This window comes from Aulostomus chinensis, chromosome 18 (assembly GCF_037954235.1).
Source record: "Aulostomus chinensis isolate RoL2024-O1b breed Wild chromosome 18, RoL_Achi_v1.0, whole genome shotgun sequence".
NCBI lineage: Eukaryota > Metazoa > Chordata > Actinopteri > Syngnathiformes > Aulostomidae > Aulostomus > Aulostomus chinensis.
This window is the reverse complement of record NC_141337.1, coordinates 23,148,051-23,171,057: the sequence shown is the minus strand read 5'-3', so window position 1 is coordinate 23,171,057 and position 23,007 is coordinate 23,148,051. Positions and strand designations below refer to the sequence as shown.

The following is a 23,007-nucleotide window of genomic DNA, read 5'->3' as shown; positions in this document are numbered from 1 at the left end:
ATCGCCCAAGCCTCCAACAGAAATAAGGCAGTTAGAGTGAAACGCTTTAAAACTGTCCTCCCACGTAAGTGAAGTGGTGGAGGAGTGAGACAGGAGGTGGGAGGGGTGAGAGACAGTCAGGCTCTAGGTGAGGGACAGTAAGAGGGATGGGGGACAAGACAGTAGGGGGTGAGGGAGGAAGTAGGAACGGTGGGGACACAGTAGGGTGGGGGTTTATAAGAGGTTTCGTTTCCTGCATTCCAACAGCATTTAGAGGTAGAAGATCAATTGGCTCCAATAATCAGACCTGCAGTTTTTGCAGAATCCAGCTCTACTCCACAGGACCACCACTGGCAGTGTCAACAGCAGTACTGCTGGTATTTGCAGTAATACCTGTGGTATTACCTTAACTCTGGGGAATCATTGTGGAGGTCGTGTATGATCTGGAAAATAGTGACGTCCCTAAACTGGGGCTGCACGATTTTGACGAAAGCTATTTGCAATTATTTTGGGACAAATAAAAGGAACTCTCAATTTTTACAACATTGTTCTAATTTTTCATAGAAAACCAGTTGCGATGGTCAACTGGAGTTGTTTTCTTGTTAATGCGCCATAAACACTGGCGTTTGTAAAGCACATGAGGTCTGCTGCTGCCACTGGGCCTGTGTGAGGAGAGCTCCAGTCACCTTTGGTGACCCAAGTGTAGGATAATGATGCCAGAAGATGAGATCCTGGCACTCACATGCTGGTGGAATGCAGGTTTTGCTTTTCCTTTCATGTTCCATCAAAAAGTAAAAGACACTGGTAACGGTACTCCTGGTTTACTGGGACGGGGTTCGATTCCCTGTGGTGTCTTGCTGATTGACTTGGCTTTACATGAATGGGAGGTCGGGGGAGACGGTGGGGAGGGTGAGAGATTAAGAACGTAGGAGCTGTAAGAGGGGAGGTTGATGTGGTTAAAAATCAGTATTTTAGGAATGAGTCTTTGCTCATGCGACTTATTAACGTGTGTGATGTTACATGATCGAGATATGAGAAGGCAAGGCAAGGTAATTTTCTTTGTAGAGCCGTTTTCACCACCAGTTTGTCTCCAGGCTTCATGGCATCATAACAACATCCTCTGTCCTCAGACCCTCACATCGACTGAGGAGAAACTCCATAGAAAACCCTTTGAACAGGGAAAAATCTGAGAAACCTCAGGGTGAGCAACAGAGGAGGATCCCTCACCAGGAGGGACAGACGTGCAGTAGATGTTGTTACAGACAAGAAAACAGTTTACAATGCAGAATGTGGGAAACATGGAAATGTTAATAACAGTTGAAGAAGGAAGCTTCTGGAAGGGGAGGCAGGGAGAGCAAGCCAGCTTGATGGGGGACTGGATGGTAGACTGGTTCATGGAAGGGGAGGCAGGGAGAGCAAGCCAGCTTGATGAGGGACTGGATGGTAGACTGGTTCATGGAAGGGGAGGCAGGGAGAGCAAGCCAGCTTGATGGGGGACTGAATGGTAGACTGGTTCATGGGAGGGGAGGCAGGGAGAGCAAGCCAGCTTGATGGAGGACTGGATGGTAGACTGGTTCATGGAAGGGGAGGCAGGGAGAGCAAGCCAGCTTGATGAGGGACTGGATGGTAGACTGGTTCATGGAAGGGGAGGCAGGGAGAGCAAGCCAGCTTGATGGGGGACTGGATGGTAGACTGGTTCATGGAAGGGGAGGCAGGGAGAGCAAGCCAGCTTGATGGGGGACTGGATGGTAGACTGGTTCATGGAAGGGGAGGCAGGGAGAGCAAGCCAGCTTGATGGGGGACTGGATGGTAGACTGGTTCATGGAAGGGGAGCGCAGGCCGGTGTAACAGTGGGGAATAAGGGGGGGGGGGGCGATGCAGGCGGCGATTGGGGCTCTGGTGGATCTGTGGAAACACAGAGAGACTGAGAGACACCAAGGCCAAACTACAAAGTGCAACAAGTAATGGTAATGAGGAGAGGAGAGGAGGAGAGAGGGGGAGAGGAGAGGAGAGGAGGGAAGGGCTCCATGTAACCTGATGTGTCCCCCAGCAGTCTAAGCCTGCCGGTGCAAAAGCGCAGGCCGGTGTAAAAGTGGGGAATAAGGGGGGGGGGGGGGCGATTCAGGCGGCGGTTGTAACAAGTAATGGTAATGACAGTTCCAAAAATGTGCAGGGAGGAGAGGAGGAGAGAGGGGGAGAGAAGAGAGGAGAGGAGGGAAGGGCTCCATGTAACCTGATGTGTCCCCCAGCAGTCTCAGCCTGTAGCAGCATAGCTATCAATGGTTCAGAGCTACCTGAACCAGTCCTAACTGAAGGCTCTGTCATAGAGGAAGGTCTTAAGCCTGGACTTAAACGTAGTTAAAGTGTCTGCCTCTCTGACCCATGGAGAGATGCTGGTTCCACAGTAGAGGAACCCAGTAACTAAAGGCTCTACCTCCCAGTCTGTTTTAGAGATACTGGGAGTCACTAAAAGACCTGCATTCTGGGAGTGGAGTGCTCTGGTGGACAGCAGGGACTAATGAGTTCTTTCAGAGAGGATGGGGCTTTATCATTGAGAGCCTTATAAGTCAGCAGAAGGATTTTGAAGTGGATTCTAGATCCTACAGGAAGGAGAGAAGCTAAAGTAGAGAAATGTGTTCTCTCTTCTTAACTCCCGTCAAAACCCTCGCTGCAGCGTTCTGGACCAGCTGGAGACTCTTTAGAGAGAATTTAGGACATCCTGACAGGAGAGAGTTGCAGTGGTCCAGCCTAGAAGTGATAAATGCATGCACCAGTTTGTCAGCATCACTCTGGGAAAGGATATTCCTAATCTTAGTGATACTTCGCAGATGGAAGAAGGCGGTCCTGGTCACATGATTTATGTGGGAGCTGAAGGAAAGGTCCTGGTCAAAAATGACTCCAAGGTTCCTTGCAGTTGTACTCGGGGTCAAGGTGATGCCATCTAGAGTAGAGATCTGATTAGAGAGGTGTCCCTGAGGTGTTTAGGTCCAAACACGATGACCTCAGTTTGATCTGAATTTAGCAGTAAGAAGTTAGAAGACATCCAGCATTTAATGTCTTTTAGGCAGTCTTGCAGATGAGTAAGCTGGCTTGTGTCGTCTGGCTCCATCGACCAGTAGAGTTGTGTGTCGTCCTCATAACAGTGGAAGTTGATCGAGTGCTTCCGGATTATGTCACCTAATGGGAGCATGTAAAGAGTGAAGAGCATCGGTCCTAAAACTGAACCCTGTGGTCCACCATATGTGACTCTACTGTACTCTGAATAGTCATTGTTAACATTAACAAACTGAAACCTGTCAGATAAGTAGGACTTAAACCATTTTAGGGCAGTTCCTTTAATCCCAGTTTCATGGTCTAGTCTCTGTAGCAGGATGCTGTGGTCGATGGTGTCAAACGCAGCACTGAGGTCCAAAAGGACAAGCACAGAGACAAGACCTCTGTCTGGAGCTAGAAGAAGATCATTCGAGACTCTGACCAGCGCTGTTTCAGTGCTATGGTGTTCCCTGAATCCAGACTGGAAGGCTTCAAAGAGCTCGTTGCTGTGCAGATGTTCATGTAGCTGCTCCAGGACAACCTTCTCAAGGATCTTGGAGATGCAGGGGAGGTTGGATAGTTGGCTAACACATCTGGGTCAAGAGAAGGTTTTTGAAGTAAAGGGTTGATGACAGCCACCTTAAAGGCCTGTGGCTCATAACCTGTGACTAAGAAAAGATTAATTTGATTTAATATGGACGTGTTGACTAGAGGGAAGGCATCCTTAAGGAGGCTTGTTGGGATGGGATCCAGCAGACAAGTGGCTGACTTGGAGGAAGTGACTGCAGAAGTTAATTCTGACAGGTCGATGGGGGAGAAGCTGTCCAAGTGAGCACCAAGTCTGGGAGGTGCTTCTATGGGGACTGTAGTCTGTCCTCCATTACTGGCAATCTTTGTTCTAATATTCACAATCTTTTCAGTAAAGAAAGACAGGAAGTCGTTACTGCTGAGAGTTGGGGGGATGCATGGCTCAACAGCACGATGGTTCTTGGTGAGCCTGCCCACAGTGCTGAAGAGGAACCTGGGGTTGTTCTTATTCTTTTCTATCAGGGACGAGTAGTAAGCGCTTCTGGCATTACGGAGTTCTTTTTTATATATTAATAAACTCTCCTTCCAGGCTTGGCGGACTTCCTCGTGCTGGCTGGAATGTGTCTTCCTTTCCAGTTGTCTGGTCTTCTGTTTTAAGGCACGCAGCTCTGGGCTGTACCAGGGAACTATTCTTTTCTGGTTGATAACCTTCTTCTTCAGGGGAGCTACGGCATCAAGTGTCCCAAGGAGTGCTGCTGCAGTGCTGTCCACAAGATAGTCTACCTGCGAGGGGGTGGAATCAGCATAACTGCCCATTATATCACTACAAGATGTGGCAGCAAGCTCTGCTGGAATAACATAAACATAAACAGAATCAAGAAGTGACTTAAACGCAGTGGCCAGAGAATCATCATTGACGTCCACATGGATGTTAAAGTCACCCACTAGAATGACTTTGTCTGAGTTCAATGCCAAGTTAGACAGAAAGTCAGGGAGTTCTTCAAAGAACTCAGAATAAGGTGCAGGAGGACGGTACACCCCAGCAAGAAAGAGTGGTTTCTCTGCTTTCCAGTCTGGGAGGGAAAAGCTGACAGTCAGGCTCTCAAATGAGTTAATGAACTGTTAGGTCGAGGGTTAAGCACCAAATTTGACTGATAGATTGCAGCTCCTCCTCCTCTGCCAGTGGTGCGAGGTACATGGTAGTTAATGTAGCCAGGAGGGGAAGATTCATTTAAACTAACATACTCATCTTGCTGCACCCAGGTTTCAGTGAGTGCTAATACACCAATCTGATAATTAGTAATTAAATCGTTCACTAGGAGAGACTTGGATGGGAGAGATCGAATATTTAGTAAACCACATTTAATAGTTGTATTGTGTTGATTTGCTGGAGCAGTGGTTTTAATTTGAACTAAGTTGCTATAAGTTACTCCTCCAGATTTGGGTGCAGGCTTATACAGCCTCTGTTGCAAGTGTAAGTGGGTGAATAACAGACAGAGTCGAGCTGTGTCTCATTGACGTGTATTCATAGGCTGCGCACATGACAGAACTGAAGCATGTTACCTGAAGGAGGTAAGTAAACATCTGTGTCGCCAGAGGGCGCTGTACACTGCAACACTGCCCTACAACATCTCCCTTCCTTTAGCAGAATGTTACACTGGACAACAACATCAAAATAGTGCACTGGAAACAGTCTATCAGAAAGAGATAGAAATTCAATAGCAACCAGAACTTTTGCAGAATAATAAAACAATAATTGCATCAGAACATTTGAAGTGAACATCACAACTTCTGTATTCAGTTTCTAGTTTACTTTCTCTCGCTCTTTTTTTTTTTTTTTTTTAACGTCCACTGTCCTGAATGTACATGTGTTGGTTTGTGTGCATACATATGACCTAGAGGTCAAGTCTGTCTGGAGGTTTAATATGCCTCCCACTCCGGGAGAAGGCCTGGGCCTGTAACTCACGGCACGGTGTGGCCACAGCCTGTGGGGAACACGGCGGCGACCCCAAGGCTGACAACCTTGAGGACATCACAGGGCTGCTGACGACTTCTGCTGTGCCAGCCCCACCTGCCTGGCCCCCCACAGCTGCACCTATGTCCCCAGGCCGCTTAGGTGGCTGTTCAGTGTGGACTGACGGCTGTGGAGGTGCAATCTCTGCTGGTCGGAGATCAACCCTGTTGCGGCGATAGGCGGTGCCCTCCACATCGACGAGATAGGATCGTGGCCCCACCTGCTGTAGGCATCCTCTACACAGATGACTGCCGATCCACACAGCCCAACTGCCACCTGGTGAAATATGCTGACGACACAGTTCTCCTGTCACTGCTGTTAGGCCCAGCACAACATCATGGACCCGCTCTTCAGGAGTTTGTAGAGTGGTGTGACAGCTCCAAACTAGAACTGAACGTCAGCAAGACCAAAGAGATGGTGGTGACCTTCTCCAGCAAGCAGAGGGATCTGGCTTCTGCTGTCATCACCACCATCCACGGGAAGCCAGTGGAGGTGGTCGAGGAGTACAAATACCTGGGCACAGTCTTTGACAACCTCCTGAACTTTTCTGCCAACACAGAGGAGATTCTCAGGAGGTGTCACCAACGACTGTTCCTCCTCAGGAAACTCAATTCCTTTGGAGTCAGCGCGCCCATAATGATGACTTTCTACTACGCCTTTGTGGAAAGCATCATCACATCCTCCATAACCTGCTGGTTCCACTCCCTCAGCCTCCAGAACCGGAACAGACTGCAGCGCACTGCATCAGTGTGCTCCAAAATCATCGGCCTGCCTGTCAGAACTCTTTCACACGTTTACAGCCAACAGGCCCTGAGACAGGCAGCCAAGATCACCAAAGACCCCTCACACATACTCCACTCTGCATTTGAATGGCTCCCCTCTAGGTGACGCCGCCGCTGTGTGGCCTGCAGAACTGAGAGGAGGAAAGCCACCTTTGTCCCCAAAGCCATTCTTTTCTTTAACTCCAGTGCTAACACCTTCCCCACACCAACACCCTACACACACACACCTACATACTCTCCCCGGACTACTCAATATCCTGTCTTCACTGTTACACTGTTTATCCTGTTTACATTGTCTGCACTTTATTCACTCACTCCAGTCACCTTACTCTTCATTTTATATTGTGTACATACTGTATGTAGTATATTTATTGTATTTTATCTTTAATCTTATTTTTATTCTATTTATTTATTTCCACTGTCATGTCCCTGTTTTTTTTCTATTGTTTTTTAATGTCATGTTGCTCAGTTGTACCGTACTTTAATTGCTCCTCGGGGATAAATAAAGTCATCTGAATCTGAATCTGAATACACCTCTCCTCCATCGGCCCGTCCTGTCACCTGGAAGGGGTTTCATCCTGATGGGCTGGCCTATGTCCGGTTCCGGGAGATCCCTCGCAGATCTGTCATACACCAGCTTTGCGGCCTGATGCTCCGTTCTCAGCTTGTCGGTGACCCCTGTGACGACCTGGGGCTGCAGCAGCTGGTCGGCCACAGGGAGAAGAGTTCTCAGCCTCCGCGCCATCAGCCGCTGTGCTGGACTGCAGCGCATGCCCTCAGTGGGCGTGTTCCTCCAGTGAAGAAAAGCTTTCCAGGGGTCCTCGTCACCCCGGTCTGCTTTTCTGCATAGGCCCTTCACAATCTTCACTGCAGACTCCGCTTTGCCATTTGCCTTCGGGTGCCTTGGGGAGGACATAACATGTTCGAAGCCCCACTCCCTCGCAAACAACCGAAACTCTCGGCAGTCAAACTGACCCCCACAGTCGGAAATGACCCGGTCAGGAATGCCGTATCGCGCGAACTGCGCCTTGCATAGCCGGATCGTCGTTTCCGCTGTCAGGTCTGGGAGCAGATCAATCTCCCAGAAGTCAGAATAGTGATCCACCATGAGCAGGAAGTCCTGCCTTGCATAGCTGAACAGGTCAATGCTCACCAGCTGCCAGGGACGTGTGGGGAGCTTGTGTGACATCATAGTCTCTTTCTGTTGCTGATGTGCATACTCGTTGCACACCGAGCGCTGCTGCACATAGTCTTTAATTTGCCCTTGCATATTAGGCCCGTAGAGAGTGTCGCAGGCCTGTCGGTAGCATGCCTCACCCCCCACGTGGTTGTAGTGGATCCGTCTCAGCATCTCAGGACGCATAGCTTTTGGAATGATGACGCGCTGGCTTCTAAAAAGCACACCGTCCTGTGCGCTGATCTCATCCCTGATGGCCCAGTATTCTCTGATGGCCCTGGGGCTCTCCTCTTTGTGTCTTGGCCATCCTCCCAGCACCACCGACATGAGTATTTGAAGACACGCATCCTCTTCTGTGTGTCGTCTGATCTGTGCGAGGAGCTGGCTGGTGACATTTAGATAGTCTGCTTGCCGAATGGTTTTTGCGTCATCCTGCTCCTGCTGCATGCTGCAGACCATGTCACGTCTGAACTGAGAGTCCGTTCTTTGCGGCGGGGTGGTGGCCCTGCTGAGTGTGTCACTTATATACATTTCAGGGCCCGGCTTGTACACCACCGTGAGGCAGTAGTTCTGTAGTGTAAGGAGCATGCTCTGAAGGCGCTTCGGTGCACTGAGAAGGGGCTTGGTGAAGATTGACACGAGTGGGCGGTGGTCGGTCTCTGCAGTCACATCACCCCTCCCGTATAAGTAGTAGTAGAAGCGTTGACAAGCGAATACGATGCTCACGCACTCCTTCTCAATCTGCGCGTAGTTCTGCTCTGTCTGGTTCAGCGCGCGGGATGCGAATGCAACTGGCTTGTAGCAGACAGCAGCCCAACCCCGTCTGGCTGGAGTCGCTCTGTATGGTGACTGGCCTACTGACATCATAGTAGCGCAGAACTGGTACTGCCGTGACCAGCGCCTTGATTTCCTTCATAGCAGCATCATGTTTGGGCAACCAGTGCCATGGCACCTCTTTGTCCAGCAACCTCCTCAGCGGTTCACACACTTCCGACAGGTGGGGCATGAATCTTGACAAGTAGTTGACAAAGCCGACACACCGCTGAACACCTTTTGCATCCGTGGGGTTTGGCACGTCCAGGACTGCCCTGACCTTCTCAGGGTCAGCCTTGTGGCTGTCAGCTGACAGCACGTGGCCATGGAAGCGGACCTCCCTCACGAAACTGTAGCTTTTTTATGCTCAGCCTCAGCTTCACTTCTCTGCATCTGTCCATCAAAGCCACAAGGTTCGCATCATGGTCACGAACAGCCTCCTCCTCCTCGTCCCCACAGCCGACTATGAGGATGTCATCGGCGATGGGCTCGATACCTTTCAAGCCAGCCAGCAGCTCATGTTGTTCTCTCTGATACAGCTCAGGTGCAACTGACACGCCAAAAGGGAGCTTCAGCCATCTCTTTCTTCCCCATGGCGTCCAGAATGTCGTCATCAGGCTGCTCTCCTCATCCAGGCGGCACTGCAGGAATGCGTCACGTGCATCCACCAGGGTGAAGATACGTGCCTTTGGCAGTTTATATAGCAGATCATCCAGAGTAGGCATAAGGTAATGGGACCTTTTCAGGGCGCGGTTAAGGGGCTTAGGGTCGATGCAAAGCCTTAACTTGTCCGGTTTCTTCACTATGACCAAATTGCTAATCCAGTCTGTAGGCTGAGAGACTGTGGTTAAGTGTCCATCCTTTTCATATTGGTCCAGCTGCGCCTTAACAGCCGCCTTGAGGGCCACAGGAACATTCCTTGGGGCGCACTGGACAGGTGCAACTGTGCTATCCAGTTCAAAGTGAACATCGCCAGCCGACGACTCAACTGGGTTGGTGAACACATCACTATAAGTTTTAGTGAGACTGTCTTTGGTTAGCACACCTGTCTTGCAGTGTTCCACCTTGTTCAGCTCATCGGGGATGGTGAAACGTATCAGGCCAAGTCTTTCGCATGTTTCCCCTGAAAGCAAGGGCTTCTGGCTGGTGTGCACAATCTTAAAGTCTAGTTTGTGTGCTCTGCCTCTGAGTACACACTGTGTGCTGTACACGCCCATTGAACTCATCCATTCACTGTTGTAGAGGCGCAGTCTGGTGAGACTTTTCTGAAGAGGTGCATTTGGTGCCAGTCTAATTTTGTCTTTAATGCTCATTACATTGCAAGTGGCTCCAGAGTCAAGCTGGCACCGCTGAACCCCTCCGTGCAGTGGTAGGTTTACAAACCACTTTTTCCTTTCAGTGTTCACAGCCCCCACGCTTTCAGCTGTGTAAACGTCTTTCTCATCGCGGTCGCTGTCCCCCGGGTCCACTAGCAGTGGGTCATCAACCGCGTTCAACTGACGGGCCAGCTGGCCTTTTTTCATGCATACCTTAGCAAAGTGATTAGCGGTCCCACACAGGCGACATGACTTTCCAAACGCGGGGCACAGGTCTCGCCCTCGTCTGTGCAGTGTGCCACAGTACTTGCAGTCACTTTGTTGCTGTGCAGATGTGTTGGTAGACCCGAATGGCCTGCTGGTAGGTTTCCGTCCTGTTCGCTGTCCATATGTCAGATTGATGCTCTCCCCAGGCAGGGAGCTGCTGAGTGACATGGATTTGAGCTTATTGTCCAGCACCTCCACTGCTCGCGCAATATCAATAGCCCCCTCCAGCTTGAGGTCCTTCTCTCTTAGCATGCGTCGTCTAGCGTCCTCATCCGTTATTCCAAGCACAAGCCGGTCCCTAATGAGCTCGTCTCTTATAGCTCCATATTCTCATGTGGCAGCTCTCTCCCTCAGTCTTGTGACAAAAGCATCTACTGGTTCGCCTTCCTCTTGTTTGAGGTTGCCAAAAACATACCTCTCAAAAATTACATTTCTGGTGGGTGTGAAGTATTGTCCCAGTTTGTTGAGTGTCTCTTCCGCATCTTTCTGCTCGTCCGCTGTGAGTCCCAGGTTGTGCTTGTAAACGTGATGGCAGTCCTTCCCCATCAGCCTCCTGAGCGTTGCTGCCTGCATCGGTTTCTCTGCCTTGTCGATCCCGATGGCAAGTAAGTAATCCTCAAACTCCAAGCGGAAGTTAATCCAGTTGCTGTGAAGATCCCCGGTCATCCTCATGGGCTCTGGCGGCGGGATGCTGGAAGCCATCTCTCTGCGCGACGCTAATGCTAGCGGGCTAGCTTAAACTTATAACTGAGCCTATCAAAACAAATAAACGTACGCTGTACCAGCGACGGTCAAAGTCACACTCACTCTGGGTTCCAGTGCAGCTTCTGACACAATGTTGCAAGTGTAAGTGGGTGAATAACAGACAGAGTCGAGCTGTGTCTCATTGACGTGTATTCATAGGCTGCGCACATGACAGAACTGAAGCATGTTACCTGAAGGAGGTAAGTAAACATCTGTGTCGCCAGAGGGCGCTGTACACTGCAACACTGCCCTACAACAGCCTCGGGGCAGACACAGTTTCTATAGGCTGGGTGGGTGACAACACCAAGGAACCAGCAGAGGGGCGTGTTAAACTGCAGCTCTGCCTGCTGGTCTGAACTCTGGGTGCTTGTCAGGGATTAGTATGGCTAATAAATTGGCCTCTGTTCCTAGATAAGAGAGATGCACCATCCAAAGTAGGATGGACGCCATCTCTCCGAATCAGACCAGGCTTTCCCCAGAAGGAGCTCCAACTGTCTATGTAAGCCACGTTGTTATCTAAGCACCACCTGGACATCCGGCGATGGAATGAACGCATGCGGCTAAACATGTCGTCACTCGCTAAATTGGGCAGCGGGCCAGAGAAAACTACGGAGTTCGACATTGTTTTTGCGTAGCTGCACACCGAAGCCATGTTAACTTTAATTAATTCCGACTGGCGAAGCCGGGTTTCATTAGCGCCGACATGTATTACAATCTTACTGTATTTAACCTTACGTTTTGCCAGTAGCTTTAGATTTGCCTCAACGTCGCCCGCTCTGGCCCCTGGGATGCACTTTATGCTCGCTGGAGTCTCCACCTTCACGTTGCGGAGAACAGAACTGCCAATGACTGATATCGGCTTCACAGCGGGGCTGCGAGCTACCGAGCCGACATGTAGAGTTTTACTCTCAGCGGGTGTGTCGCTGAGCGGGGAAAAGCGGTTGGAAACATGAAGGGGTTGGTGGGCAAACACGGGCTTACTGCGTCTAGGTTTCCCTCGTGATGTCACCCAGCGGGACTGGCTAGTTCCCGGCTGCTAGCGGTGGCTAGGCTAGGTGGCTCCGCACCCGCTAAGGTGGACTGAGAAGCTCCTGAAGGTAAAGGACTAGGACGCTAGCTTCCATGGTGCGGAGCCGAGTCTCTAACTTACTAAGCCTCGCCTCCAGGACTACAAACAAACTACACTTATTACACGTACCATTAACACTAAAAGAGGCAGAGGAAGCACTTTATTTTGATGCTATTTTCGCCCTCTAGTGGCTGAGTTTGGTTTAGCACTGCTTTCATTGTCACGAGCGACCTGGTAGTCATGGGAACAGCTAACATTTCTCACAGAGTTCATGTGTTGCCCAGCTCCTATGTTTATTGCTCATTTCTACATTTGTGCCTTGAGAAAGCATCGTCTTTCAGTTCATTTGTGACATTGTTGTAGTGATGAGGTAATGTTTCGAACTGGAACTTCATTTTTTTGTTTGACAATATGAAAATAGCAAAGTGCAGCGCTCATTTTTCTGACGGCTATTTAGCTAGCCAGCCAGGTTGGCTCTCAGTTGCTCGTTAGCTTCTAATGTCAGGTCTAGAAATGATGTCCTTGTGTATCCAGTAGAGGGCGCTCCGACTCTGACATGTCACGCTCCACAGCAACCCCACAGTGTGAGCGTGAAGGAGTGTACGGTGCTGGAAAGACAGCATCGCATACCAGACTGAAATCAAGCAGCTTGCCTCAGTGGTGAGTTTATAATAATTAGTTTGTGGAATACAAAAAAGTTTCCAATGACGTCCCTTGTTGCGTCTGTCACGTTTCACTGAGATTATCAGTCCAGCGTGACATGATATGTTAGCAAGCTAAAGAAAGTTAGGATAACCTAGTTTAAATGTTAGCTACCTTGCTAAACTATTTCAGCGAGTGAGTCACGGCGTCCTGAAGGATGTAACAGTAACGTTCCAGTATTTCAAGGTAATATTCCGCTCACTCAGGCAGCTGCATGCTACCAGACGAGATAAGACCAGAGCAAATTAGCATGACGCTTCATCAAAAAAACAAAACAAAAAACAAAGGTTGTGGCTGCTTTTATTTTCAGCAGCGCGGACTGTGTGTTTTTAACTTCTGAGGAGGAAAAAGCGTTTCTGACTATTGCGGCTTCCTGCACGATCCTTTTAGCCGCTGAGAATGGGAGGTTGGGTCCTCATCTTAGTGGATTCATGACGCGCTCCCAGAGGCCAAGCTGACAGAAACGCTGAGATCCAAAGGCGTTTTGGTGCATTTATTATAAAACAACCAGCCCAGAGCTATCACAGCGCATCAAGGATGGATTCATGAAAAAATGAAACCAGTGATTAATCAGGAAAAGGGTGATGAATGAATGAGTGGGTCGCGATCAACAAAAACTACGGCGACTACCCGACCCTGACTCTCTCTCCTCTGTGTTCCCGGCGAGTGCCCACCTTTACGCACATGCACCTCTGCACGCACACACGCCTACTCCCCCGTGAACCAACCCCTATGCAACACACACACACTCAAGCACACCACGCCCCTCCTTCTTAGCCTGTGTGTCTCCTACACTGACCGAAGTTAGAACTTCATGGAGGAAAGAAAATGAACACCGTTGAGAGGGCATGCGAATCCATACGACGCTGTTCATCCGCCTGCCTCTCACCTACAGAGACACACTGACCGACATCTTGATTATACACTGAGCAATGTAATGCACAGCAATAACAGCCCTGCCACGAGTTCTGCTTCAATAAATCTGTTACTTTGTAAATGCTGACACTGTCAGAGAGACTTGTAAATGTTTACTGAGATGATAGTGGGTTGCCCTTCAAGGTGAAACTTGGTAACAAGTGTTTGGAATGATATTTAAGACAACAAAAGCAGGTATTTTGTCCCTTTTATATGAAACGTAAAAAAATAAACAAATAATCGGTCAATATATTGGTTATAATGTATTGGTTATTGGAATGTTTTATTCTCTAATATAGAAATCGGCCCCAAACATATCCTTATCGGTCAGGCCCTCACGTGATGCTTCAACTGCAAATATCTGTACAAATCTTTGTCAGTTTAACTTTCTTGATCCTTTATTTTTTGGGAGCTTTTGAGTTCTTCATTCCTCCTTCAATGCATCTTGGTCCAACTTCCAACTTCTTTATCTCTGTATGTTCTATTTGGTTTGATCTCTGTGTCCTACACATCCGTTTTAGGAATCTCCTCTGTGCTACCAAGTTCTACTTTGTGACTGTTGTGAACCAGATCTTGAAAGATACGCCCAGCTCTGGATGAACCTGCTCCTGAAGGGTTTTCTCTATTTATCATCACCAATTATGGCCTGTATAGGAACCCTGTCTTATATTCATGCCAGTTTCTTCCACCACGCTGCACAGGAGGGCTCCCACGAGTTTAGCAGTGTTTCTCTCTCTCCCCGTCCCCATTCCAGCCAAGCATCTGGTTTTAGCAACTGTATCAGATTCATGTTTTTACAGATTTTGTCTTGGTGATCCTCGCCCCTGCAGATTTGTTTCAGAATTTCTTCTTTTTGCATTTAAAGAGGTTTGGACATTGACTTTTGTTACACAAAATCTAACAATTACAATGTAATTTGTACAACTCAAGTGGAGTTAAACAAGTCCCTCGGGCCTCTTGGGCTCCTGGCCATTGAACCTTTTTCTAGCATTGAACCAAAGAGCCAAGCTCATTTAGAGGAGAGCTGCCGTGGCAGTGACCCAGCTCAGTGGATGTCCTCATTCCCAGCTTAAAAAGACGTCAGAAGTGGGCAACTAGTTCATGAACATACATCCTTGTTGGAGACAGAGGAGACCTGGGAGAGGACAGATTCCCAGAGCCAGAGAGGACATGGGAGAGGACAGATTCCCAGAGCCAGAGAGGACATGGGAGAGGACAGATCCGCAGAGAGAGGAGACAGACAAGGAAGAGAAACTCCTACAGCTTGAGAAGATGTGGGGACAAAGACCAAAAAGGAGGTCAGAGAGAGAAAAACCTGTGAGACAGAACAACGGGTCCAACTGTGGAGGAACTGAGCAGGTCAGAGTGAACGTCACACTGGTGCGTACTTCAACATGGCGGCACATATCTGAAGATTCTAAAACAAGCCAACTCCTTCACGCCAATTTACACAGTTTGATTCATCAAAAACTCAAACTACGGTCAGAGATTTTCAACTCTCTCATCCACAAACAAGCCTCATCGATAAATCTGGAAGAAGAGACCCTGGAAAGTTTGCAGGGGTACGTCGACGAGTGCTCCCACCAAGTCGTCATGGGGAAGACCGACAACGCGGCGACTCCACTTCCTAAAAGAAGCCGACAGTCCAGCGCACCCTCATCACCCGATAAGGACTTCGGGGACATCCTGGAATCAATGGACAAGAAACTGACAAGTTTCGACGCAAGACTCTCTCTGGTGGAAATCCTCCACCGAGAGTTCCAGGCTCTCCGAGAGTCGCTGGAATTCAGCCAGCAACAGGTGGCTTCACTGGCCGCTGAAAATCAAGCCCTTAAAGCCTCCATGAAAACACTCACCGAGGGGCGACGGAGATGAGAACAAACGGATGAAAGAGGCCATCCTCGACATCCAAGCTAGGAGCATGCGGGACAGCCTGGTATTCTCCGGCATACCTGAGCAGACGGAGGAAGACCCCGAGCTGTCCCTCAAAGACTTCCTCCACAAACAACTGAAACTTCCGATGGAGACCGTGAAGAACATCACCTTCCACCGGGTGCATCGCCTTGGAGGGAAGAGGCCAGAGAACCGGCGGCCCAGACCCATCGTTGCGAAGTTGGAGCACTTCAAGCAGAAGGAGCTGGTGAAGAGCCGGGGCAGGGAGCTGAGAGGAACGGACTTCAGCGTGAACGATCACTTCCCTAAGGAGATGCTGGAGCGCCGCAAACGCCTGTTCCCTGTCAGGAAGACGTTCATCGACGGAGGATCCCGCGCTGTCATCGCGTGGACAAACTGTACGTTAACGGCCAGCTGTTCCGTGATCCGGAGATCACCCCTTGGCTCTGCTAAAGCGCGTCTCCTCTCTCCACCGGAACTCACCGGATTCAGCCGAGGATGGTGTGAGCATGGTGAAGGTCATGGATGAAGGTAACACCAGTTTCTCTCATTCGTAGTTTTTTCTTCTGTCTCTTTCAACACTGTGTTGAACCTAAAAACATAAAAACGCACGTGGTCGACTGCTACATGCCGAGTTCACTCTCGAGTGTGTATTTATGTGAGTGTTCATGTCCCCCCTTTGTCCTTCCTGTCGTTGTTCTGTGTTCCATGTCATTTTGAAATGTGATGTTTACATGGTTTGTAGTGCAGGGATATAATATTGTTACATTTGCCACACACATGCACTCTCATCCTCTCTGGCGCCACCACACACGCGCACAAAGACACAGGTACAGGTTCTCTTGCTCACTCACCGACTGATTACAACTTACACTCAGTAGATCAGTTTAGACACTAACAAACTAGGGTTTGTCACTTGGAATGTACGTGGAATCGGCTCACGTGAAGAACGGCTAAAAATCTTAACACACCGACACAAGCAGACATTGTCCTGTTACAGGAAACCCATCTACCTAAAACAGGTAATCGTGTGTTCAGCTCCCAGTCCCGCACGCAGGAGGAATGGACGATATTCTGTGAGATAAATGACCAGCCTGATGTCTCAGCTTGGGTGCTGGGGCAGGCGGCAAAAGCAGTCATGTGAGGCAAAATAATATCTTCCTCTTCACATCAGGAAAAACAGGAGAAAGCTCTCGAAACAGAATTGGATGAAAAAATTCAAGCCTTGGAGACATCTTATGCTGCCTCCCAAGAGGAACACCTACTGAGAGAATTGAGGGAATTAAAACCAAACGATTTACTCGACATCAAAACACAATTTCAGCTGCAGAGACGACGCTTGGAGAACTTTGAACAGAACAATAAATCCAGCAGATTTTTAGCAAACCAACTAAAACAGAACAAAGAAAGAGCAACAATGTCCTCCATTAAGGACTCCAATGGGGAAACAACCTGTGACCCAGAAGAAATCAATGACATTTTTAGGGAATTGTATAAAAACTTTACTCACCTGAGATGAACCCCTCCAAATCTGGCATTGAAACCTTTCTGAGCACAAGTGACTTGCCAAAATTAAATCAAGACCAAATAACGGCTCTGGAGTCACCGATTTCAATGGAGGAACTTCAAGAAGCCCTTAAACATTCGCCGAACAAGAAAGCCCCAAGACTGCAGAAGATTACAAAGAGTTTACAGTGTACAAGTACAAAGATTTAGTTGTTCATTTCCAGAACATCAGAATCTAGGAATGGAATCAGGAGGGTAGAGTGGAGCCGACCCCCCTCTACCCTCCCCTTGTCTTTGTGGGAGGCCACAGCGTACCAGGTGATGATGATGATGACGAAGGCTGGTGGAGTGCATCGTCATCATCACCATCATCACCACCATCATCACCACCATCATCAGGTCGAACCCCCTCAGCTGCAGGAACTCCATGAGCCTTATAGGTCACTTGTGTCCTGCTGTTATTGACTCATGAAATCAGAATCAGGGGAGTTCTCAGATCTGATCTCAGAGCCTCATTGGCTGTCAGGTTCCACTCCGCCCTCTCCTGTCTGTTCTACCCGTTCAAGGATTCATTCTTTTTTCCTCCACCTTTCACTTTTTTCAGCTCTTTGCAGCTTCACTGTCACCTTGCAGTTTCTGGAGGAAATGTTTCTGAGGGCCTGAACACGGAGGACTACATGTTCTCACACTCACTCCCTTCTCGATCCACGTGAAGGAGAACGTGGAGGGAGGGCGCACGCTGGCGTAGGGCCAGAGTTCTGATGTCAGTGGAGATGACAGACGCAGATCACAGCGTCCAGTCAAGATGACAACATCAGAGACACCATCGCTGACAGCAGCCAGTGATCCTAGGATGACAGATTCAAGGACACCGGAGTGTAAAGGAACACGTTTCCTACTCTCTGCAAACACAAACCAGTCTACCAGTCGACCAACAACTCAGAATGGTTCCCTATCAGGAACTGGTGAAGTTGGGACAGGGCGCATTCGGCCAAGTTTTCAGGGCCAAGGAAACGGAAACTGGCAGAGTGAGTAGCTTGAGCTGGGACGGGATTAGACGGACTGTTGTCATTGACTTAGTTTCCATGTGTCAGCATCTGCTCTCATGTGTCCCTCAGATCGTGGCTCTGAAGTTCATCGAAAAAGATGGTCGCTCATATCAGGAGATCCGACTCCTCAAGAGGGAAATGGCCGTTATGAGCAAAATCCGCCATCCCAACATTGTAGCGCTGCTGAGCAGCTTCCAAATGGAAAAATATGTAAGACAGCGATGAATCTTCCCTCTGAATGCCTCCTGCTCTCAGGTGGATCCTTGATCCGCTGCACCATCGTCTCATTGTGTGACCAAATCTCTCCACTGTGTCAACAGCTTGTTTTTGTGATGGAGTACGCTGGAGGCTCCAACCTGCTCCAGGCCCTTCACAATGGTGGGACCTTCCCAGAGCACCAGGTACTCCTTCATTACACACAGTCACGCCGGACATGACACTCACTGAGACTTCACCCCATCAACATTTGCACTTCTCTCCCTCTTCCAAGGTCCAGAATTTTGCCTGCCAGCTGCTCTCAGCATTCCACTACTTGCACTCACGTCACATTATTCATCGGGACGTGAAGACGGCCAACGCTGTGCTGGGGGACGACGGCGTGGTCAAACTGTGCGACTTTGGGTAAGAAGATTTAGACGTTGAAGGAAAAGGTGGCTGTGAGCGTCATCATCTACAAGTGTGTTTATATTTGATGCCGTTCTGTCTCAGGTTTGCCAGGGCCTTGAGGAAGCCCACGTCCAAGCTGACGTACCAGATGGGAACCGTAGCCTTCATGTCCCCTGAGCGGATAAGGGGGGAGCCCTACAACCACACTGCTGATCTCTGGGCTCTGGGCTGCACCCTGTTTGAGCTCCACACTGGGGAGCTTCCCTTCTACTCAAAGTCCAGACGCCAAATGATGCAGCTCATCCTGGAAAGCTCGGTTGAGTGGCCCAACAACATGAGCCCCAGCTGCAAGGTACAACAGCTCCATCCTAATACTGCGTCCTCAGCTGCTAACTAGCTAGCTAGCCACTGTGTTAGCATGCTCAAACACAAGCTAACATTAACAGCCAAAAGATGCTTACTGCTGCTTATTAAGACAAAGAAAAGTGTAGCGTCCTGCTCACCGTGACCATGTGACGTCTCCTTTACAGAGTTTCCTGAGAGGTCTGTTGACCAGAGACCCTGAGGAGAGGCTGTCATGGCCTCTGATCCTGACTCATCCTTTTGTTGCTGGCGGTGTTCATCACTTGGATGAGGACGGTGACGAAGATGAAGATGAGGAGAGACCTGAGTCAGAGGACAGCAATGAGACGAGTGACAGTGATGAGACCAGTGACGAAGAAAGTGATGAAGATGATGATGAGATCAGTGAAGAAGACGAGGATGAGGACAGTGAAGAAGACGAGGATGAGGACAGTGAAGAAGACGAGGATGAGGACAGTGAAGAAGACGAGGATGAGGACAGTGAGGACACCGAGGATGAGGACAGCGGGGACACCAGCGATGAAGACAGCGAGGACACCAGCGATGAGGAGAGTGATGAAGACTCTGAGCATCTACAGCTAGAGAACCTGGTTGGAGAGCACGATGAGGGAAACGGAGACAGGAGGATGAAGCTTAAGAACCTCCGATGGATCCGTAAAAAGCTGGGTCTGAGGTCCACCACGGACAGAACCAGGGAGGACAGGCTCCAGGCCCTCTCCTTGAAGACAGACATGCAAATCCTCCATCTCAAGATGAATAAAGAGATCGAGGCAATGCGAGAAGACGCAGCTCAGAGAGAGCGTTCTCTTCGGAGGGAGACGGAGAACCTGAAGGTGACACTCGAGGCCTGTGTGGGGAAACTGGCCGCTGACCTCCAGGCGGAGAGGCGGAAAAACGCTCTCCTGGAAAAGGAGCTGCAAGAGGTCCGCCTCCGTGAGGAGGTCAGGAAGAGAAGAGAGACTGCTCTTGAGGTGGCAGAGACCCACCAGGTGGAGCGTCACACAGAGGTGGGGTTTCAGCAAGATGAAGTCAGGGAGGAAAACCTGGACCTTGAGAGAATGCAGCAGTCGTTGGACCACGGGAGGACCTCCAGAGAGGGGGCAGAACCGGTTCCAACAGCCCCTGAACCTCTGGAGGACGCTGTTGTGCCAGAAGTGAAGAAAAGGTCCTTCTGGAAAACAGCTGGGATCTGTCTGGGGCTGACCCTGATCCCTGTGGCCGTAGCGGCCCTTATTGTCAGGCGCTGATGACCCAGCCGGGGTGGGGGCTGTACTGGTGGATCAAGAGTTCTGGTTCTCTGATGAGTCCTGTATTATAAAGCAGTAGTTCTGAGGGTCCAGGGTCTGAGGAGGCTCCCCAGCAAGGATGGCATAAATGATGAGGGCTCAATCACCGGCTGATCTTGAAATATAAGGAATTCAGGGGTGTGTAAAAGTAGCTCGACTGCGCCCCCTAGATACTTTCAAATTGTTCCCACTAGCTGCTTGTTTATGAACATGAAATTCAGCAGACGTGTGGAACAAGCTGGTCAGGGGCTGATGCTGCTGGGGCCTGGCAGGGCGGGTCTACTACCTGGATCCAGATCCTCCTCTCCTGGCAGACCTTCAGAGGACTCACAGCTGACTCATCATTTCATGTTGTTTTCATGCTTGATTCATTAAATGTTCTTTTGCTCAAAGTTGTTCTGACACAAGTTGAGTTCACTAAATAAACACTGAGTTGGTGAGTACATTTGTCAAGACCATGTTGGACTCTGTGGTGTCTCTGGACCCCTGCCCACTCCGACCAGCGACGACATGTTTAGCCGGACGTCATCGTTCAAGCGCAGGCCGTCGAGGTGGCGCCCAGCAAACCGAGGGGGCTTCCTCCTGATTTTCTCCTCAGTTTCCTTCAGGAACAGAGATTCCAGCGTCTGCTGGTCCAGCCTCAGTTGCCCCTCTTGGTCGTGGCTCCATGTGAACGCTGCTACTCTGTCCCTGACAGCTGAACTGAAACCTGGAACTCTGGTTTCTTTTGCTTTTAGCTTTACTGTCTTTTAACTCTTAATAAAAACATGGAATTCTAGAACCCCACGTATTCAAACAGCTCAGGATTTGTTTGGAACCCACATAAAAGAAGCATTTCATACAAAGATACATCAAAAATATTGAATTTTATGTTTTGTATTTTGTACCCCACAAAAAAATGACTTGAGTGAAGGGTAAACTTATTTGCAGTCTTTTGCGCGTGTGCAGTTACCATTGTTTTCCAGCAGAGGGAGGTAGTGGTGCTGTTTACGGAAAAGGAAGCGCAGCGCAACGGCGTTTCCGGGTTCGGCGTCAAATTGACAAAGACAAAGGAACCATTTATTATCAACCTCGTCGTTCTTTTGGCTCAGTTTCACAGTCACAAGTGTGAGTTCACCCATTAAAAAGACTTCCATCCAGGTGCTGATTCTCTGTGACTATCCGAATGGGTCCAGACCCTCCTGCCCCCAACCAACCCCCGCTGGTCCCTGAGTCTGAGGGAAGCTCTAAAAGCATGGTGGTGGTGCTGGAGAGGTGAAGGTGCGCGTGACCGAAGGAAGTGAGGAGCAACAGCTGATGTCTGAGAAGATGAAGCAGATTCTTTCATGGAGCTCCCCCAACCAGGAGAACTGAGCTGGCTCAATCCAGCCTCAGGGTCCCTGTCCTCGACCTGGTCTCCGGTGTCCAGCAGCAGCACGTCGCCCCTGAAGACCCGGCCCTTCTTGACCGCCGCGGCTCTTCGGACCACACGCTCCCCTCGCCACATGTCCCCGAGTGCTTCCTAGTGTCCTCCTGGTGGAAGAGGACATGAAGCAAGAATTTAAAGGAAAAATGGAACCTTCTGTCATTCATGAACAATTCTTTGCACCGATTGTCATTTATTTGACTCTTTTTGTTTTAGCATCAGTGAGACTTGTTTATTCTACTTTTCATTATTTAGCCTCTAGTGATTTGGTATCGTGGAGAGTCCTCGTTTTCTAAGTTCTTGCGTGCTGCGGCTGGTGGGGCCTCCACCCGTCCGGTGGTCCGAGTTCAGTCACCTTGGATGTGACTTTGATTTGTGGCTGCACATCCTTGTTATTGAGGTGTTTCATTTTGAACTGCGTCTTTTATGAGAATCAGGCTTTTTGCTCGCTGCGTTTTAACAAGTGATTGAAATTCAGATGTCGCGGTACTTTGTTCCGGCTTTAGAGCAGTACTAAAGTCGGCCAGCAGAGGGCGCGCAGAGCTCGGAGGAGCTTCATGCCAAATTGAGGTGAAGTGGAGAAGAAATCCTCCAGCCGAGCTACGCCCGCGCTAAACGCTGCCCCTCTTGATTTGTCAACCCAGGTGGGCTACAATTCCTATGAAATACATAAATACGTGTTCCCGATTAAGGGATGATAGTATTGCGAATAAGTTGTGACTATCTTTAATGTTTGAAGTTGAAGACTTTGTCGTAATCTTTTAAATAGAGAAGTTTGCTGCATGCTAAGCTAGCAGACCTGTTGCTAGATAACACCGGAACACGGAAATGCTCTGAGGTGTTAATATTTGTTCTGTATCAAAGCCAAAAGACATAAAAGGTTCATGTAGTTGTGTGTGTGTGTGCGTAGATGTCATTTAGTTAAGAAATATAATTTAGAGCAACAAGGAAATTCTCTCCTTTTTCGGTGTGGGTTTGCTTGGTGTTCTCTAGTTGAACGTCTGTGTCCCCCTCCCTTATCTTATTATATTGTATTTTATTTCATATTGAGACTTCGATGGGCTTAAATTATTTTGTGTTTCCTGCGTCAAAAAGCTGGAATCAATCCTCCAGTGCAGTCATGGAGAGAGCGGCTTGGAAGTGGGAAGGTGGGAGTCCCTTTCCTTCAGGATGCATCCAGGTCGCCCTTCAACTTGGCCTGAACAAAGAAAAGGTTTTTGACCCCGAAACCAAGATGTTTGATCTGCAAACAAAATTGTGAGATGATCTCAAATTCTTTTGAATTGCATTTTAAAAAAAATTAAATGTGGAAAGATTTGCTCCCAAACCTGTTTTGTTTTATAGCATAAAAAAGTCACACAAAAACCCTGATTTATGTGGCAGCAAATCTTTTTGACTCTCAAACAAAATCTTCAGCTGCAAGCAAAGGTTTTTATTTTGTAAACAAAACTTTTCATTTGCAAAACTAAATGCATTAATAAACCCACTTAAATCCTAAAAATAGATTTACTTGCAGTTAAAGGAAAATATTCCAAAAGGGACAGTTTTGCTCTCAAGTAA

At 49.0% G+C, this 23,007-nt stretch overlaps 3 protein-coding genes across 8 annotated transcripts in view; all 3 read left to right on the top strand.

Annotated features, from left to right (window-relative positions):
• The window catches only part of LOC147245793 (uncharacterized), a 71,807-nt gene that overhangs the window by 29,358 nt on the left and 19,442 nt on the right, over nucleotides 1–23,007 (top strand). The window contains exons 1-2 of one of the 4 annotated variants that reach the window (XR_015110228.1): nucleotides 22,065–22,091; nucleotides 22,543–22,704. The exons of the other annotated variants lie outside the window; for them this stretch is intronic. The gene's annotated coding sequence lies outside the window, so the exon portion shown is untranslated. Of the gene's footprint in view, nucleotides 1–22,064; nucleotides 22,092–22,542; nucleotides 22,705–23,007 lie in introns of those variants that run through there. 4 annotated transcript variants of the gene reach the window in all.
• Nucleotides 14,023–17,472, top strand: LOC147245795 (uncharacterized). Its single transcript, XM_086186190.1, has 2 exons — nucleotides 14,023–15,763; nucleotides 17,343–17,472. Exon 1 carries the CDS (start codon nucleotides 15,225–15,227, stop codon nucleotides 15,759–15,761), a length of 537 nt encoding a protein of 178 aa, XP_086042316.1. The 5' UTR covers nucleotides 14,023–15,224; the 3' UTR covers nucleotides 15,762–15,763; nucleotides 17,343–17,472.
• On the top strand, nucleotides 15,751–21,570 carry LOC147245794 (uncharacterized). Of its 3 annotated transcripts, XM_086186174.1 has the most exons (6): nucleotides 17,559–17,766; nucleotides 17,857–17,997; nucleotides 18,108–18,188; nucleotides 18,278–18,408; nucleotides 18,496–18,745; nucleotides 18,924–21,561. In XM_086186174.1, the coding sequence occupies exons 1-6, from the start codon at nucleotides 17,683–17,685 to the stop codon at nucleotides 20,001–20,003; spliced, it is 1,767 nt and encodes a 588-aa protein (XP_086042300.1). In that variant the 5' UTR covers nucleotides 17,559–17,682; the 3' UTR covers nucleotides 20,004–21,561. The 3 variants fall into 3 exon arrangements, with proteins under 3 accessions (XP_086042299.1, XP_086042298.1, XP_086042300.1); XM_086186173.1 differs by having other exon boundaries at nucleotides 15,751–17,997; nucleotides 18,924–21,570; XM_086186172.1 differs by having other exon boundaries at nucleotides 15,751–17,766; nucleotides 18,108–18,408; nucleotides 18,924–21,564.

What these genes read in the sequence shown, in the direction of transcription:
- LOC147245795 (XM_086186190.1), top strand. Translation starts at nt 15,225, where the DNA reads ATGAAAGAGGCCATCCTCGACATCCAAGCTAGGAGCATGCGGGACAGC.
- LOC147245794 (XM_086186172.1), top strand. Translation starts at nt 17,544, where the DNA reads ATGACAACATCAGAGACACCATCGCTGACAGCAGCCAGTGATCCTAGG. An exon ending in AGGAAACGGAAACTGGCAGA is followed by an intron (nt 17,767 to 17,856) that starts GTGAGTAGCTTG and finishes TGTGTCCCTCAG; the next exon opens with ATCGTGGCTCTGAAGTTCAT. An exon ending in GCTTCCAAATGGAAAAATAT is followed by an intron (nt 17,998 to 18,107) that starts GTAAGACAGCGA and finishes CTGTGTCAACAG; the next exon opens with CTTGTTTTTGTGATGGAGTA.